This window comes from Tachypleus tridentatus, chromosome 9 (assembly GCF_004210375.1).
Source record: "Tachypleus tridentatus isolate NWPU-2018 chromosome 9, ASM421037v1, whole genome shotgun sequence".
NCBI lineage: Eukaryota > Metazoa > Arthropoda > Merostomata > Xiphosura > Limulidae > Tachypleus > Tachypleus tridentatus.
In genome coordinates, this window is record NC_134833.1 from 132,027,704 (window position 1) to 132,044,556 (window position 16,853).

General features: G+C 33.7%; 1 protein-coding gene across 2 annotated transcripts in view; it reads left to right on the forward strand.

Annotated features, from left to right (window-relative positions):
• Nucleotides 1–16,853, forward strand: part of Als2 (Amyotrophic lateral sclerosis 2) — an 86,274-nt gene that overhangs the window by 52,944 nt on the left and 16,477 nt on the right. For both annotated transcript variants that reach the window (XM_076457327.1, XM_076457328.1), the window contains exons 16-19: nt 141–250; nt 1,390–1,467; nt 2,445–2,590; nt 4,056–4,226. In XM_076457327.1, the coding sequence (XP_076313442.1) occupies nt 141–250; nt 1,390–1,467; nt 2,445–2,590; nt 4,056–4,226 (505 nt within the window). The remainder of the gene's footprint in view (nt 1–140; nt 251–1,389; nt 1,468–2,444; nt 2,591–4,055; nt 4,227–16,853) is intronic.

Here is a 16,853-nt window from a genome sequence, read left to right on the forward strand (position 1 = left end):
TTAAAAAAAAAAAAAAAAAAGGCAAGGCAGAAGAAACCTAATTCTTGGGAACTTGTACATCATATTTGAAATGCATTATTTTGTTAACTCTGATTTCTCATGAAGTTCATTTAATTCAAGTATAAACTGCAAATTGATAGGTGAAAAGTACATGGGTATGTGGCATGAAGATTTTCGTCACGGCAAGGGTTTGGTTGTCACGATTGATGGCATTTATTATGAAGGAACATTCATCTCAGACAAACTTTCTGTAAGTTAACAGTTTGATCTTGTTTGTTTCTGCAATGACTAGACAACATGTATATGATTGATATTTTCTTTTTACTGCTAAAGTATTTTTGTTTCATAAAAAAAAGTTTTAATTTTATATTAGGACGAATTTTTATATAAATACATTATCATTAAGTTAAGTTTATTGATTACTACAAAGCATGAAAATCTTATAAATAACATTTTTAAACTTTTGCAAATATGAATCTTTATGAAGATTTCCAATCAGTATTCTCTTTCTGCACAGTGTCTAGTTTGATAATAGGACTTAATCCAGATGAATTTTATGTTAAATATATATAGATATGAAAATGTAGTAGATTTTGCATTAGAATAAAGCAAATAAACATTGACAAAAGAGTGTTATATCTATAGTTTTCTTAACAATTTCTTTATTTTTGTCAATATATTTTTAGCTTAGTAAAATATAAAGGGAAATATTTTTGTTGTATTGTTTCCTTATGTTGCAGCATTGTTATTAAATGCAGTAAGAGAACAAAAACTTTGTTTCTAGATTGTTTTGTACAATTGTTTTGAACTACAATTGTACAATTGCCTTTAAAATTTTTCTTAGTCTTTGTATTTATATATATATATATTATATAAATGTTGTGGTGAGTAAAAATGTAATACTTTTCAATTTTGTACTCCAATGAAAATAATTTTTATTTATAGTACATTCAGTTTTTGAATATTTTTTGGAAATTTCAAAGTTATAAGAAGAGAAAAAGGATTAATATGGGTTAGCTGATTGTTATATATATATATATATATATGTGTGTGTGTGTGTGTGTAATTTTGATTTATAAGCAAAATATTAATCTTTGCTCAATTTGGAAGATACCATAACGTTTTCACAGCCCTGTATTAACTGTATATATAAACAGTAGGTATAAATTGGTTACAAAGTAATGTAATAAGTTTCTTGTTAAATAACAGCATATATAGTTTCTGGTTTTTTTTACCTGGTAGCATATATGTATATGAATGTATATTTCACTCTTGTGAATCAAGTCAACAGGTAACATGTTTATATATATTTTGATTGTATTATATTAAGACTCAACTACTTGTATCAAAAAATGTAACAAGTTCCATCACTTGTGTTACTGATTTCAGGGATTTGGAAAGATGATTTTTGAGGACAATACTTGTTATGAAGGTGAACTGGGACCAGGTGGGATATTTAATGGGAAGGTAAGAAACTAAGATATGGTAATAATGTGTAATTGTTGTTACTAAAGAATAGTATCTAATGTAGAAAAGATGGTAAGGTGTAATTAATTTTGTCAGAATATTTGCTAATTAATAATAGTTTAATTTGTTATTTAATACTGAATAAGCTTATAAAATATGCTCTAATATATATATATATATATATAAGTGCACTTCACTCTATTGTTAAAATATGTAAAATTAAGAAATAAAAAAATAAAATACTCAATTTCTCATTTTTCTCAGATAATTAGAAGTTAAATGGAGGCTTATTTTTGTTTTTGTAGACTTTAATAAAATATTATTTAGATGCTAAACTAAATCATTTGTTATGACAGTTTTATTTTTTCTTTGTTTTAAGTGAAATTAAGTTGCTTAACTGAGTAAAATATCATATTTGAGTTTACTTTGTTATTAAAACAAAAAACGTTTGAGCTGCTATTATCACCATAATTATCATAATAATTTGGCACATTTTGTCATTTAAAGTTAAGTTGATTGCTATATAAATGTAACTGCTAAGGTGTAAATGTGATTATTTTATCTTGTGTTTAACATTGATTTAGGTGGCAGGTTGTATTAATTGACTGTATTAGTTGACTATATAAAAGTTGTATTTTTGTGTATATTTATGTCATCAGAATTTGGTAGGTCCAATCATTTTACCTTTGAATGCTTAAAATTTAATTTTTTAAAAATTATTACTCTTGCAGAATTGTTAAGAACTGTAGTTAAAACTGATTTTGGACTCATTTTTATTTGAAGCTGTTTGTGATGGATAATTTAAAGAATGCATTTTTTTACATTTCTTACACATTCAGAGAAAATTGTACTTCTAAGATAATTCATATCACTTACGTATCTTGCTAATTCTTACAAGGATTTTTACAGTTATCAACCAGAATAGAGATTAGTTACCTTGGTTCTTAAAATATATTCATCATTATTCTTATGCACAGGGAACCCTTTACATGTCTAATGGAGACAAGATAGAAGGAACATTCAATGGGTCTTGGAGTGAAGCTATCAAGCTAAGTGGTTTATATCATAAATCTCCAGGTACACCTTCATTCTCTCCAGAGATTGATCAAAGGAGACACTTTGGGTAAGATCTTTAAAAGTGAAAAATTAAATAATTATTGTTACATTAAAGTATGATACAGATCTTAGAAGAAAAGTTAATATTCTCAAGTTTTTTTTAGCCTAAATGCAGTAACAAAATAAGTGCTTTAGTAATTTTGCATTTCAAGTATCATCAGACCTGTTGGGTTAGTGAGAAGAAATTAGAAGTTTTGTATTCCTGCTCTGTAAACAAAGTTTATTATAATGTTTGTGTTTGTATGTACACATACTTCCTTATGTAGAAAGTTCCAGCTAGACCATCTTTCTTATTTTTATTAAACATTTTCTTTAGTTAGTATATCATAATGAATATTAAATGCACATTAGCTGTAACAGAACCATTCCATAAAATTAAAGACTGCAAAACCTGGAAACAGAAATTCATGTAGGCCAAGCAAAGCATTAGTATTTAGTGCTGGTTTTTTTTATATTAAAAAAAAACTAACATACGTTGTGCATAACAGATTATTATACTAGTCAACTAAGACTACACAGGTTTTTAAAAATATATTACTGACTGTATTTGCATTTTTATTTCATTTATAGAACAAAGTATTTATATACTTTTGTCAAAACTAAAACTGTTTGTTTTAAAGAGTTCTACTAAATGCAGAATTTTGAAGATAATTTTTAGGAGTTAGCCAATATATTTGCATTACATTAAGAAATGCTTCTTTAAAGTTGTAAAAACAGATAAAGAAAATATAAGTTTTTGTGGATAGAAATAATTGATTTTTATAATTCAGAGCATCATTTTATCTACAATAAACGAAGCAAAGAGCACAAATTCATAAATAAAATAAATTTTTTTTTGATATTTGAAACCAGTAAAATAATGATTGATAGAAAAACATTAAAAGATTAACATCTTTTTCAGTAATTTTTGTTTCTTTATCTGTTTTTTTGATGAGGCTGTGTTTTGGTTTTATTTTTCATAGACAGCCAGTATTATTAAGTTGTCTCTACCTGCTGGAAAATATTTTCTTTATCTGTTAGATTATGATTTTGTATTAATAAACATGCAGACCAATAGAAGGTTATTTGATGTGACCCTAGAAATTAGTTTACTCATTGTTATAATTTTTCAGTTAAAACTTTTACTGTAAATATAAAAAATAGCTTAGATGTATCTAAAGTAACTTGCTGACTTTTAGCCTTTTGACAGCTGTGATGTATAAAAAAACATAAAATTTACAAAGAGTATAATGATTCTGTTGAAGCTAATAAGATGTCATGTGTACAAGGTAATGCACAAGAATATTGAGCATTGGGTATATTAACTCCAAACAAAATTCAGAATGTATGTTAAAATTCATGCCCATTTCTGTAAAGGTAATTGTGGTAGATAACAAATATCTAAAATATAAACTAAGTCATGCTGCAGTTTGGAAAGCTTTTGATGGTAGTCATCATTTTGTTTGCAATTAACATTCATGTTTTCTCTCCAGCAAACTGCCACTCTGTGTGATGGCCGAACAGAAGTGGGAAGATATATTTGACCAGTGTAAAGAAATATTGTGCATTCAAGGAGCTAGTGCTGCTATTGACAACAAACGAGCTTGGGAAGCTGTGGCTGTTGCTGTCAACAAAAGGAAGAAAGAAGTCCAGTCAAAGAAAAAGTATACTAATGCTATTTTATTTGATTAAAAATAATTACAATATTTTATAACTTTAACAAATGAAAATCTGAAAACATACCATTGGTCAGTTTGTACTTTCCAAGGCATGTAGTAGTTGTTTTGTCCAAAGCAACTTGCAAGACACTGTTATAAACTATCTCACTATGGGCTCAATCCCAGAAACCAATCTTGCAATCATTTAGTGATTGTTATAGTTTTCATTCTGTGACTTTTATTGCACCTTGTGCATCTTTGCAAAATTTCGCATTTTTATCAGTAAACGTTACAAGGCTTTCATATGCAAAATATCAGATTTCTTATTACATTTTCAGATTTTGTATTCATTTATTCAAACATTTCTTATTTTGAATGTTGATTATACAACATGTAAAGTAATTTTTATTTAAGGAGTAAAAATACTTTTATGGAGAAAATTGTCAAATTTCACATGCAACGTCTTTATAATCTCAAGGTAATTATCAAACTTTTTTTAAAGAAAAACATATTTCATCTTTTATTTCATTGTTGTTTCTCTGTAGGTGTTTGGTTAAATTGACCAACCTTGTAAACGTAAAAATTAAGGAGTCAATATAAATTATGCTTTGTTCACTAAACATTTGTGGTTTCACATTACAGTCTGTAGTCTAAATAGTTTAAGTCTAATAACATTATACATCTATATTATTATGGATTATTAATTTTCTTTTATTGACCTTTCAGCTGTGGCTAACTAACGTTTTAGAAGTTACAATGATGTAGTGCATGGGCACTCATTACTGCATCCAATAATATAAAACTGACCTTTAGTCCTTACGGAGTTACTTATCCTGGCAGTGTCTTAGTGGACTGGTATTTAGTAAAATAGAGCTATATTTCAATTACCATTAATTAAATATGTATATAGGCTATTACTAGTTACAAACAAGTCCTTAAACTTATCTTTCTTAAAACATAGAACAGTAAATATAGAAATAAAGCAAACAGTTATCTCTTCTAGCAACAACCTTTGTACTGAATTGCTGCTTGTCATATGTTGCTAAGTCTTAAGAAATTTGTGTATGAAGTATGTCAAACAAAAATAACTTTTTTTAGGCTTTATATGTACATTTTGAAATAACAAAAAATCAATGTACTATATCTTTACCACAGAATTCCCATGTGTTATCAGTTTAAAGAGCTATTTTGAACTCAGTTATCCTTTTCCTCTCTACTTGAGTTCTACCATGAAAAGGAAGGGTTTCTCACATAAACAATTTACAAAGTTTGAGAAAATCATATGGGGATCATTCTAAGTCTTTGATTTATTACACAGGTTATAGAGCAAAATAGATGCATGTGAGCAAGTATTTTCAAAAATGGAAAAGGTGGGTGGGTCCACTTTGGTTGATTCGCTAAACATAATACTATTTCGGAAAATAGAAAAAAAGAGATTTTTATTTTATATTTTGGCTTGTCAACATTGCTAATTTGAGTTTCTTCATAAAAGACTAAAGACATTTGAACATCACAAACATCTACTCTGAACCAAAGATACATTTAACATACAATATGACACACAAAAATTGATGTTCAGGAATTTCTTTTGAACATTTGTTGTTAAATTAAGATATTAACTGATACATAATACTAAATTTAGTATTATAATCTACAATTTGTTACCAAACTTATTCCCCTTGGTGTGGATTCCTGTACGTGGTGAGGGGACCTCCCAGGGTTCTGTTCTGTCTGGTTACCTTCTCTGGGATCTAAACATCCACCCATGATATTGCCATGCGTGGCGACCCATGAAGGGGAGGAGAGGATCCTGGTGGTTGAGGGGTCCAACCCTAACATATCACTTTGGCCTTGAATTCCTGTTGACGGGGGCGGCCTTTGGGTGGCCCTCCTTGGGTCAGTCGGCTGGTCCACTTGGGCTAGAGTCAACCAAGTACCAGTGTTGGAAGTTCTCAATGGGTGTTGTGAACATTGTGCCTGATGCTGGTGTTTGGGTATAGTGCTCATGAAACCCTGGCGTTGCTGCTTTGTCCTTGCATGACTTTGTAGTGCGTCCCCTTGTAGGGCTCCATGGTGGTTGGGGTCAGTGGGTACTGAAATTTTTCTTTTTTCTTATGGATCCTCCTTCAAAAGATTTAAATAAAATAGTGAAAAAACAGTCAATGGGTAAGTGACCACGTCTTGAAGACTCTGAACAGCAATCTTCAACATCTGTAACACACGTACCTCATTTTCTTATATTACATTCTCTTTCGGAAAAACCTTTAGGGCAATTGTCCCCCTTTTTTATTCAGAAGGGACTAGAGGGACTTGCTGGCTCTCCAAAGTCAGTAAAGAAGCTTCGATCTGGAGACATATTGGTTGAAACATTCACATCCCAACACAGTGAACTCCTCTTGAATTCAAAGACAATTGGGGATATACTTATTGAGGTTATACCTCATGCTACTTTGAATTCATCATGAGGAGTTATTGTTGAGAGGGCTTTGAAGAATGTCCCCGAGTCAGAGATTCTCGCTGGTCTCTCCACTCAAGGAGTTTCTGCAGTCTCAAAGATGGAGTTACACTGCCAACAAATACCCTCGTTTTGACAGTTACTTCATCATGTGCACATGCCACCATCAAGGCAGGTTATCTCATTTGCAGGGTACGGCCATACATTCCAAACCCTCTTTGATGTTTCCTATGTTAGAGATTCGGCCACTCAAAGACATCATGTCGTGGTTCCCTGACACGTGCTCGTTGTGGGGGCAAGGACCACGATGCCTATGAATGTGACATGGACCCACATTGCGTCAACTGCAATGGTTCTTGCCCCTCCTACTTTCGTTCTTGCCCAAAATGGTTGGAGGAAAAAGAGGTGCAGTGTTTGAAAACGATACGTAACATTAGTTATCCTGAGGCTCGGAAATTGCTGCCCACTACTCCATCTCGGGCATATGCTGCTGCATTTCATTCCACAACTACAGTGGGAGTGCAGACAGATCTCTCTGTGACTCCAAGAGAATCGTTTTCAAAATAAATGAAAAGCCTTTTGACCTCCATGATTAAAAAGGTTGATGAATCCACACATCCCTGTTCCTCCACACCCATCCCTGTTCCTCATCCTTCAGTTTCAAAACAAACCTCAAGATACATCTTTTTCTCCCACCCCAAGAGGCAAAACAATCATTCATTCGTGTCCTCAGTCACTGGAATCCCCTTCCAATAACAAAGACCTGCCCACTCGACCCAGGGCAGGATCCATGGAGGTTGATAGACCTCCTCCGACTAAGGACAGTAAGGAAAAAAGACGTGGTTGTAAACAGAAGGGTTCTCCAGCCACTTCACCTACCCGTCATTAAAAATGGCCACTTTGATACAATGGAACTGTCGAGGTTTATGTTCTAATCTGGATGATATCAAAACACTGATTGCTTCCTACCATCCTGTTTGTCTCTCCTTACAAGAAACATTTCTCAAACCTCCTGATACAGTCACCATTTGGCAGTTTTCTCTGTACAGAAATGACATGCTGTGTGATGGACGAGTACATGGAGGGGTGGCACTATTGGTTGATCAGCATGTGCCCACCCTGTCTTTGTCACTCAACACACCCTTGGAGGCCGTAGCCATCCGTGTTTCCTTGGGTCATACCATCACTGTTTGTTCTCTCTACCTGTCCCCTGGAGAGACATGATCAATTGGACCTTGATGCTCTCATTGAACAGTTGCCGTCTCCATTTCTAATCCTGGGGGACTTTAATGGACATCATCCCCTCTGGGGAAGTGCTGTTATTGATGGGAGGGGTTGCTCTGTAGAACGTATGCTCTCTGATTACAATCTTTCTCTTTTCAATACTGGTTCTTCCACTTATTTTCATGCACCTAGTCAGTCCTTTACTGCTATTGATCTCTCGGTTTGCTCCCCTTCGTTATTCTCCCATTTTTCATGGAGGGTTGACAGTAATCCACTAGGCAGTGATCATTTTCCTATCCTTTTGAGAGAGACTGGCCATGGTCAATGCCACCCTACCCACGTGCCCCGGTGGAAGCTGGATCAGGCAGACTGGTCCACTTTCACTGCTCTCGCAGAACTTGATCCTGCCATCATAAATCAGCCATCAATAGACGACTGTGTGGCAGCGGTAACTGGCTGTATTATTCAAGCAGCTGCTTGGTGTATTCCTAAAACCTCGACACGTTTTCCATGATATCCTCGTCCGTGTTGGAATCCTGCTTGCCACTTAGCACGGAAGGCTCAAAAACGGGCCTGGGATACTTTTCGTAGATATCCCACACTTTCAAACAACGTTGCTTTCCAATGGGCCTGTGCACATGCTAGGTGGGTAAGACGCCACAGCCAGAAGGAATCTTTGATTAAGTTCACAACTAGCATATACTCTACCACCAGTTCCATATGGGACAGGATTCGAAAGGTTAATGGGCACTACAATTCTGTCCCCCTCTCGATCTTACTCTCTGACGGTCAGGAGGTGGCTGATACTCTAGGTGAAAGCTTTTGCCGGGTATCTAGCACTTCTGCTTGTTCCTCTACCTTCTTGATCATCAAGACTCGGGCAGAGCATTCACCTCTTTCCTTTTGAACTGACTGTTTCTTTTACTATAATTGTCCCTTTATGCTGGTGGAACTGAAAATGGCCCTTCATCGGTCTGCCAGTACATCTGTTGGACCTGATGATGTTCATTATGACATGCTGCACCATCTATCTCCTGCTTCTCTTGATGTCCTTCTGATTGTCTTTAATCAGATCTGGCAGGAGAATATTTTTCCTGATGCCTGGCGCCAGGCTATTATTTTACCTTTCTCTAAATCAGGGAAAGATCCCAAGATTCCTTCACACTACTGTCCAATTGCTTTGACGAGCTGTCTTAGGGAGAATGGTTAATGCTCGTCTTGTTTGGTTCCTCGAATCAAACAACCTTCTCTCGCCCACCCAGGGTGGGTTCCGACGACAGCACTCCACCACAGACCACCTAATTCGTCTTGAAACATCAATCAGAGAAGCCTTTCTCAAACTCCAACATCTTGTATCAATATTCTTTGACATTGAGAAGGCTTACGACACAACATGGAGGTATGGCTTTGTGCGAGACCTCCATACATATGGGTTACGTGGCCATTTACCCATGTTTAGTAAAATTTTTTTAATGGATAGGAGATTCCAAGTTCGTGTGGGTTTGACACTTTCCCGTTCTTTTGTACAGGAACTTGGAGTCCCTCAAGGCTGTGTTTTGAGTGTCACACTTTTCAGTGTAAAGAAAATGCCATCACTGAACAACTCCCTCTCACTATTGCGAATGGGCTATATGTCGACGACTTTCACATCTCATGTCAGTCGTCGAACATGAGATATATTGAGCGGTAATTACAAACTGCCCTCAATCGGTACTGAAGTGGACTATGGTGAACGGCTTTAATTTCTCTCTCTCTAAAATCGTATGCATGCACTTTTGCTGCCAACGGGTATTCACCCTGATCCTGAACTTCTATAGGTGAAGTTTCACTTCCAGTGGTCCCTGAGACCAAGTTCTTGGGACTTATCTTTGACCGTAAGCTGACCTTTATACCACACTTGAAGCAGCTTCGGGTCAAATGCACAAGAGCACTGAACATCCTCCGTGTCCTCTCTTCTACCAGTTGGGGAGCAGATCGATGTTCAATGTTAAAGATATATTGTGCTCTTATTCGATCAAAACTCAACTATGGATCAATGATCTATGGCTCTGCCAGACCCTCGGCCTTAAAGATGCTGGACCCCATTCATCACCAAGGACTTCTCCAGTTCTGAGCTTATACGTTGAATCTCATGAACCTTCTCTGCACCTTCGCTGTTTGCAACTATCTTTACAGTATTCTTTGAAACTTCGTTCCTTAACAAAGCATCCCACCTGGGGATGTGTTTTCCTTCCTCGGTGAGCTGTACTTTTTCAGAACAGACGATCTGCCATTGCTCCGTTTGGCCTTCGCATCCGGGTGCAATTGGATGAATTGGGTCTGTCCTTGGATAACATTGCAGATTCCACAAGTCAGCCCATCCCATCATGGCTTATTACAGCCCCCAAATGTGACCTTTCTTTCAGTAATCTGAAAAAGGCAGATACTCCAGATTGGAAGTACCGTCTTTTATTTAATGAACATCTTTCAAACAATCATTCCATTCCCATTTATACAGATGGTTCCAAATCAGGTAATTCAGTGGGCTCTGCTATGGTTTGCTGCAGTTCGGTAGTTGCGCACAGAATCCTCTCTACAGCTTCTGTGTTCACTGCTGAACTGTATGCCATATCTCTTGCCCTGGATCATATTGCAGCTGAGCAGTACTCCAACTCCACTATTTATACTGACTCCCTTAGTTCTATACAGGTCTTGGAATCGCTACACGTTGGCTCGCACCCTGTTCTCGCTGATATTCAAAACCGACTGGCCCATTTCTCATTAACTGCTACTTCTATCCAGTTTTTCTGGATACCAGGCCATGTTGGTATTCGCGGGTACGAGCTTGCAGACAGGGCAGCTTAATCTATCTGCTCCGGCACTATCACCACTGTGCCTATTCCGTACATGGACTATGGTCTTGTATTCAAGGCTCAGCTCTGTGCCAGCTGGCAGTCCACTTGGAGTGAGCAATGTGACAACAAGTTTTTTCAAATAAAACCCTATATTGGGCTTTAGCCATCTTGCTTCTGTAAAGTTCGGAAGGAAGAAGTGGCTCTAACTAGACTACGCATTAGTCACAGTTTTTTAACTCATCATTTTCTTTTATCTGGAACTGATGCACCAATGTGTAGTTTGTGTAACACTCAAATCACTATCAGGCACATTTTACTTTCTTGCCATCGTTACAATTCTCAACGACGGCAATATTTTAAACATGTTTTTTCCCAAGGTTTATCTGTAACATTGGACAATGTTATTGGTGATGGTGACACTGTCCACCTTGATAAAGTTTTTAGTTTTTTAATGGCCATTAATATTTTTAATCTCATTTAAGTGTTGCATATTTATTCATTACACCTTTTTAATTGTGGTTCTTTTTTTACAGTTTCATTCTCTCTAGTTCAATTTGACATTGGAAAATGGCCAGATTATTAAATAACTCGACACCAGGTCTGGAAAGGCCAACTTCAGGTGACTAACGCTGCGCTGCTGTTTGAACTACTATCATGTCATTTGACTTTACTACTGACGGTGGTTAGTCATTCCTACAGGAAGTCCTTTACAACTTTGTATTATGCCAACACTATTTGCTGCATGTCATTTAACACATTTACTTTTATTACTTTACCTTTTACCTTTTACTGGACATTTGGCCATTATTACGATTTTGCTATAATGATACATAACCTGTGAACCAGGACTGGAAAGACCAACTTCAGGTGACTGACGGTAGTTCTTGTACTTACCTGTTAGTCTTTCTGGTGGGTTATGATCATTACCATTTTGCTAGAGTGAGTACTTTACAACTTCTTTTACTCTGCTTTCTCTCTTAACATCGTAGACTAGGTGTCAACATTGATTTTATACTTTTTCTGTTTTTCAATGATGTTTTGTTTTACCTTCATTTCCTTTTGTGTATTTTACTACATTTACTTTATTTTTACCTTTTTACTGGACATTTGGCACAGATAGCCTAGCTGCTTTGTGCCATAAAACACTAAATCAATCAATCAAACCAAACTTATTTGCATAAATTCATAAAATAGTAGTTCAATAAAATTTTGAATGTTAATCTACCAATATGATAACATGTCTTTCTGAACCCTGACTATAGGAAAACTTGTAGTGAAAGGATTAATAGAAGTGATAGTGTAATAACTTTCCTTTTTCAATTGCTGCAACTGTAGTAATCCAAACTGTGACATATTTTCAGTTGATGTGCTCTACTGTACTATTACTCCACATACCAAATTTCTAAGCAATCTGGGAAGAAATAATCAAAATATAAAATAATTCAGTTTTGATTGAATTTTTTTTTCTTTGCTCTTAAAGTACGAAAACTCTATTTGATAGAAAAACATACTGAACTTTTATGGATTTTTTTTTTTAATTTAGCAAATTGGTAGATATTTTATAACTTACAATTGAGTGTCAAATTTAGTCTAAATATAACCAAAGTTATGCAACAAAAACTACCCCATTTTGACCAGAGTTTTTGCACATGCCTACCCAAGTTTTTACAACAGCTTCATCTAAGAGTAAAGTTGGACATTTTTAGTTTTTGGTCATTTAGATTAAAAATGACTGAGTTTGGTAGATCTAATAATTTTATTTTTAGAAGTTTAAAATCTAATTTTTGTTTAAATTACTTAGATAGTTATTATTCATTGCCATCTTTTAAGCTCATATATTCTAAGTTTAATGAAACTCTCCTAATTAAAGAATTAAAAAGTATTTTGTGTCATGGGATATTAGCTTAAGCAAGTGGCATAAATAATGATGTTTGTTACATTTGTACCAAGTGCATGCAGGTGATGATAAGAAACTGTTAATTTAGTTTCCATGATGTTGCTATAAAGAAAATTAAAACTGTTTAAGAAAGGAAAAATTACCACCATAGATTTAAAAAAAACAAAACTGGTTGGTTCTGTAAATATGAGTCTGTTCCAAACAATAGGGTTGTCACTTTCATTCTTGGTGTTGTTTTTTTGTTGTGTATTGACAAAAATAATCTTACTGATCAAAAACGCCTTCAGTATGAAAAATGTGTCCATAAAAGTATTGATCATGCAACTGAAAGTAATGTAGTCAATACTGGTCAAACTGGTAGTAATGCTTATAATACCAGTAATAATTTTACTGTTAAAGTTCAGTTGTTAGTTAGCTGGGCTGCATATTTTGTTTTACCCACTATCATGCCTCAAGTTGAACAAACAAGTGTGGTCTGGATAAATAATGAATGAATATTTACAGTAAAGTTATCAATGCTATAAATGTAGCTTTAAGTTTGGCAGCTTATTTTAGTTTCATTCCTTTAAGTTACACACTCCATCCTTTTTGGCCTGTACTTTTTAATCACACTTAAGGTGTTTTTGATTATGTTGTATTATGTAATATTTATGGGGTCTGTAATAAGTACTAACATGTTTCAATATATGTATAATGTATTAAAATTATTTTTCAGTGGTTTACTTAAATAAATATTTGTATTAATTTAGAGATGAATACAGACTGTAAGTGTTTTGGCTTAATCTTGGCCATTCTTATAAAATTGTTTCATCAACAAAATTTGTATTATAAAACAAAATTAAATTTTCCAGAAATTGGCTCCTTCGTCAACCTAACACTAAATGTAATTTAGTCTTTTACATTTGGAATATTTTGAATTGCATTCATCATTTACATGTTAGAAAACTGTTCTTCAATTTAGCAGCAAGATAAATGTTAAATTCACAGAGTTTAAAACTGTTGTTTTAAATCATGCAAACACTTTTTTGTTATCTTTGTGTACATAAAGCTGTTTTACTGAATTAAAAATAAATGTGACCAGCACATAATTTGCACATGTTATAGAAGAGTACTAAATTACTGTGCTTTTTGTATATTTTTTGGTGGTTTATCATGTGAAAACTGATATTAAAACATTGAAAGTTTTGTTTTGGATGTATATGGAGGGTGAAGTACACTATGGATGGGTGAAAGTGTGCATGTCATGACGTTTTTAGAATTACATTTAACGTTAAATAAACTTTATTATTATTGTATATGAATAAACTTGGCATCAAAATATAGTTAATAAATCAAAAATTCATATTATATAGCCTTTAAATTCATACTTTTATATGGAAATATTTAAAAAAAAATCCTCAAGTGCTCTTACTATTGAGAATTGTGACATTTGTTCTCTAGGTCTTTTCCCTTCCATAATTTATCTACAACAATTCTGAAAAGTATGGAAAACAATGTAAATTATTCTCTGATATAAATGTTAGTTAGGCAAAAGATTATTTTTATAGCCTTCAATGTTATCTTTTTATGGAATCACAAACTGTAAAAATCAGACCTACTTGCCATGCCCACTTGTCACATTCACTCTCATAAATTTGCAGTAGTTCTCTCTGATATTTTATACTGTATTATTTACTATAAGTAGAAAACCTGTTTTAATCTGTAAAATGCAGTGTTATATCAAATTGTTTTCATACAGAATACTCTCTATTTTGTTTTCATTTCAAATGTTTCTGTTGGAAAGGCTACTGCTTATGTTGATGAGGGTAAGGGCATTGATTTGATGTATCCAGGTTTTCAGAAAGCATTTGACAAGGTGCCACATAAAATGCTTGTAAGAAAAACAAACTTCTCTAGAGTGTGTGTGGAGGGGATAAGTTGGATAGAAGAGTGTGGATGGAAGAAAGAGGTTTGTCACAATTGGAGTTTGTCAAAATGGAATCACGGGGTACCTCAGGGCTCAGTCTTAGAACCTTTGCTCATTTTTGGTTTACATCAATGACATAGATGGAGTGGTCAATATGTTACTAAAATGTGCAGATGATTTTAAGGTTATGGGTATTGCTAATTGTGAAGAGAATGGTGGTGCTTTACAAAAGGATTTAGATTGAGTTGAGCAAATAAGTAGCAGATGGATTTTAATTATAATAAATGAAAGATGATGCATATGAGTTAACAATTTGAATTATAAGTTTAATTTCATGGGAGGAACCTTAATAGTGTCATGAAAGAAATGGATATTGGTGTAATAGTTGATCAGTCTCTAAAGCCATCCAAGCATTGTGCTGTTGCTAGTGGTAGAGCAAATAGTATTTTAGTTTGTATGTACAGAAATATTGAATATAAGTTTAAAGAACTTGTTTCTTTGTACAGGTCATAGATTTGACCAAATTTCAAATATTGTGTTCAGTCTTGGGCTTCTTACCTTAGAAAATACATCAAATTGTTGGAAATGGTTCAGAGAAGGTTACTAAAGTGAAGGATTGTTATAACAAGAGAAGATGAAATCTCAAATGGTTTTCAAGTGAAAAAAGAATAGTTGGGCGAGATTCTAATTGAGGAGTTTAAAATTGTAAAAAGAATTGATTATGTTGATGCATCATCCTTGTGCATATTTAACAACAAGAACAGTAGGACTAGGGTACACAAATATAAATTTTGACAGGGTAGGAGTTTTATTTTTCTGAAAGGGAGGTTGGTCTTTGGAATGGGTTGCCTTCAGATGTTATATAAGCAGTAAATTTAAACGAGTCTAAGAAATAGCTTGGTAAGTATATGAATTATGAGAGCTAGCTTAATTTAAAAGTTTGTTTTTTTATAAGTTGATTTAGTTTAGAGTGTGGACAGTTAAAATGAACCACTAAGTACCATGTTGTTATTGTGGTGGTTGTATAAACAAGGTTAAGGTAAGGTTTTAAAGCCACTTATCATATAATTAAAAAGCTTATGACAGTTGTAGGACATTATTTGTTTTGTATGTTATTATTCTGTATTTTTAGGTGTGTTATTGAAGTAAATAAAACATTTGATGTACTTTTGTACCATTAGTATCAAAAAATAGGTTTAAGCTTTGCCAGCAAAAAATAATCACTGGTATGTGATATATTTTTTTCCTATAAATTAATTAGAATGGAAAACCTTGTTATATGAGATGAGGTTAGATCAGCTAAGTTAATGAAAAATCATAATAATAAAAATTCTTCGCATGGTATGTCGAAGACTAGGTTGTACTTTATTTCATTTGTTACAGTTATGTAAGCTACACGATCTCTTGAGGGATTTAGAACTTGTCTGCTGGGATTATTAGTTATTCTTGGATCAAAAGGCAATAAAGTTAAGTGTAAACAAATGTATACTGTTATGAGCTTTAAGCTGTTTAGGATAAACAACTGTAGTATCCTGTTACAATGTGCAGTCAAGAAAGGTAATGTAGTTTTATTTTTTCTGTAGTGGTTATGAGCCCATAAAATTAACTGAATCCATATAGAGTTAGGGTAGAGAAAATAACAAATGAAATATAAAGTTAAAAAAAAGACATTTATTTAGGAGGTTGTAAAGATTATGTAGATGAAATTTGATAACTTTCAGATGAAATTGTGTTAAATTCTAGATTGTCAAAACTATGATTACACATATTCAAGGACAAATTTTTAGTAAAAATACTTAATGAAAAAAAATCTTTATGTACAAAAGACTTGCAGTGTTTACTGAAAGATACATGAAACATATTAAAAGTATGGAAATTGATGGTCACTTTGGTGTTAAAAGGTCAAATACATCATCCAAATTTGTACAAAATATTCATGTACTCAGTATCATAAATGTGTGTTTAGATTAGGGACTTTATACTTTCAAGATTGTGAATTCTTGTATTTAGTGGGCATTGGAAAGCAAGGAAATATGGATCAACTTGAAACATAAAGATCATCCAAAAAGAGACTTACAACAAGTTTTATCCAAGTTGTGGTAAGCAAAGTGTGACATCTGTAACAACTCTCAATGTGTCAAACAGTTACTAGCAAAAATCTGCTTAAGTAACAGTATGTAACATATTCAAGAAGGATCTTTTTTTCTAGAAAAGGAACACGAGTTGTGTACATACACTGCTTCCATTACTTATTCGTTCAACCATGGCATACCTCAATCAGATGAAAAATGAAAGGGATATTCATACTACTATATGA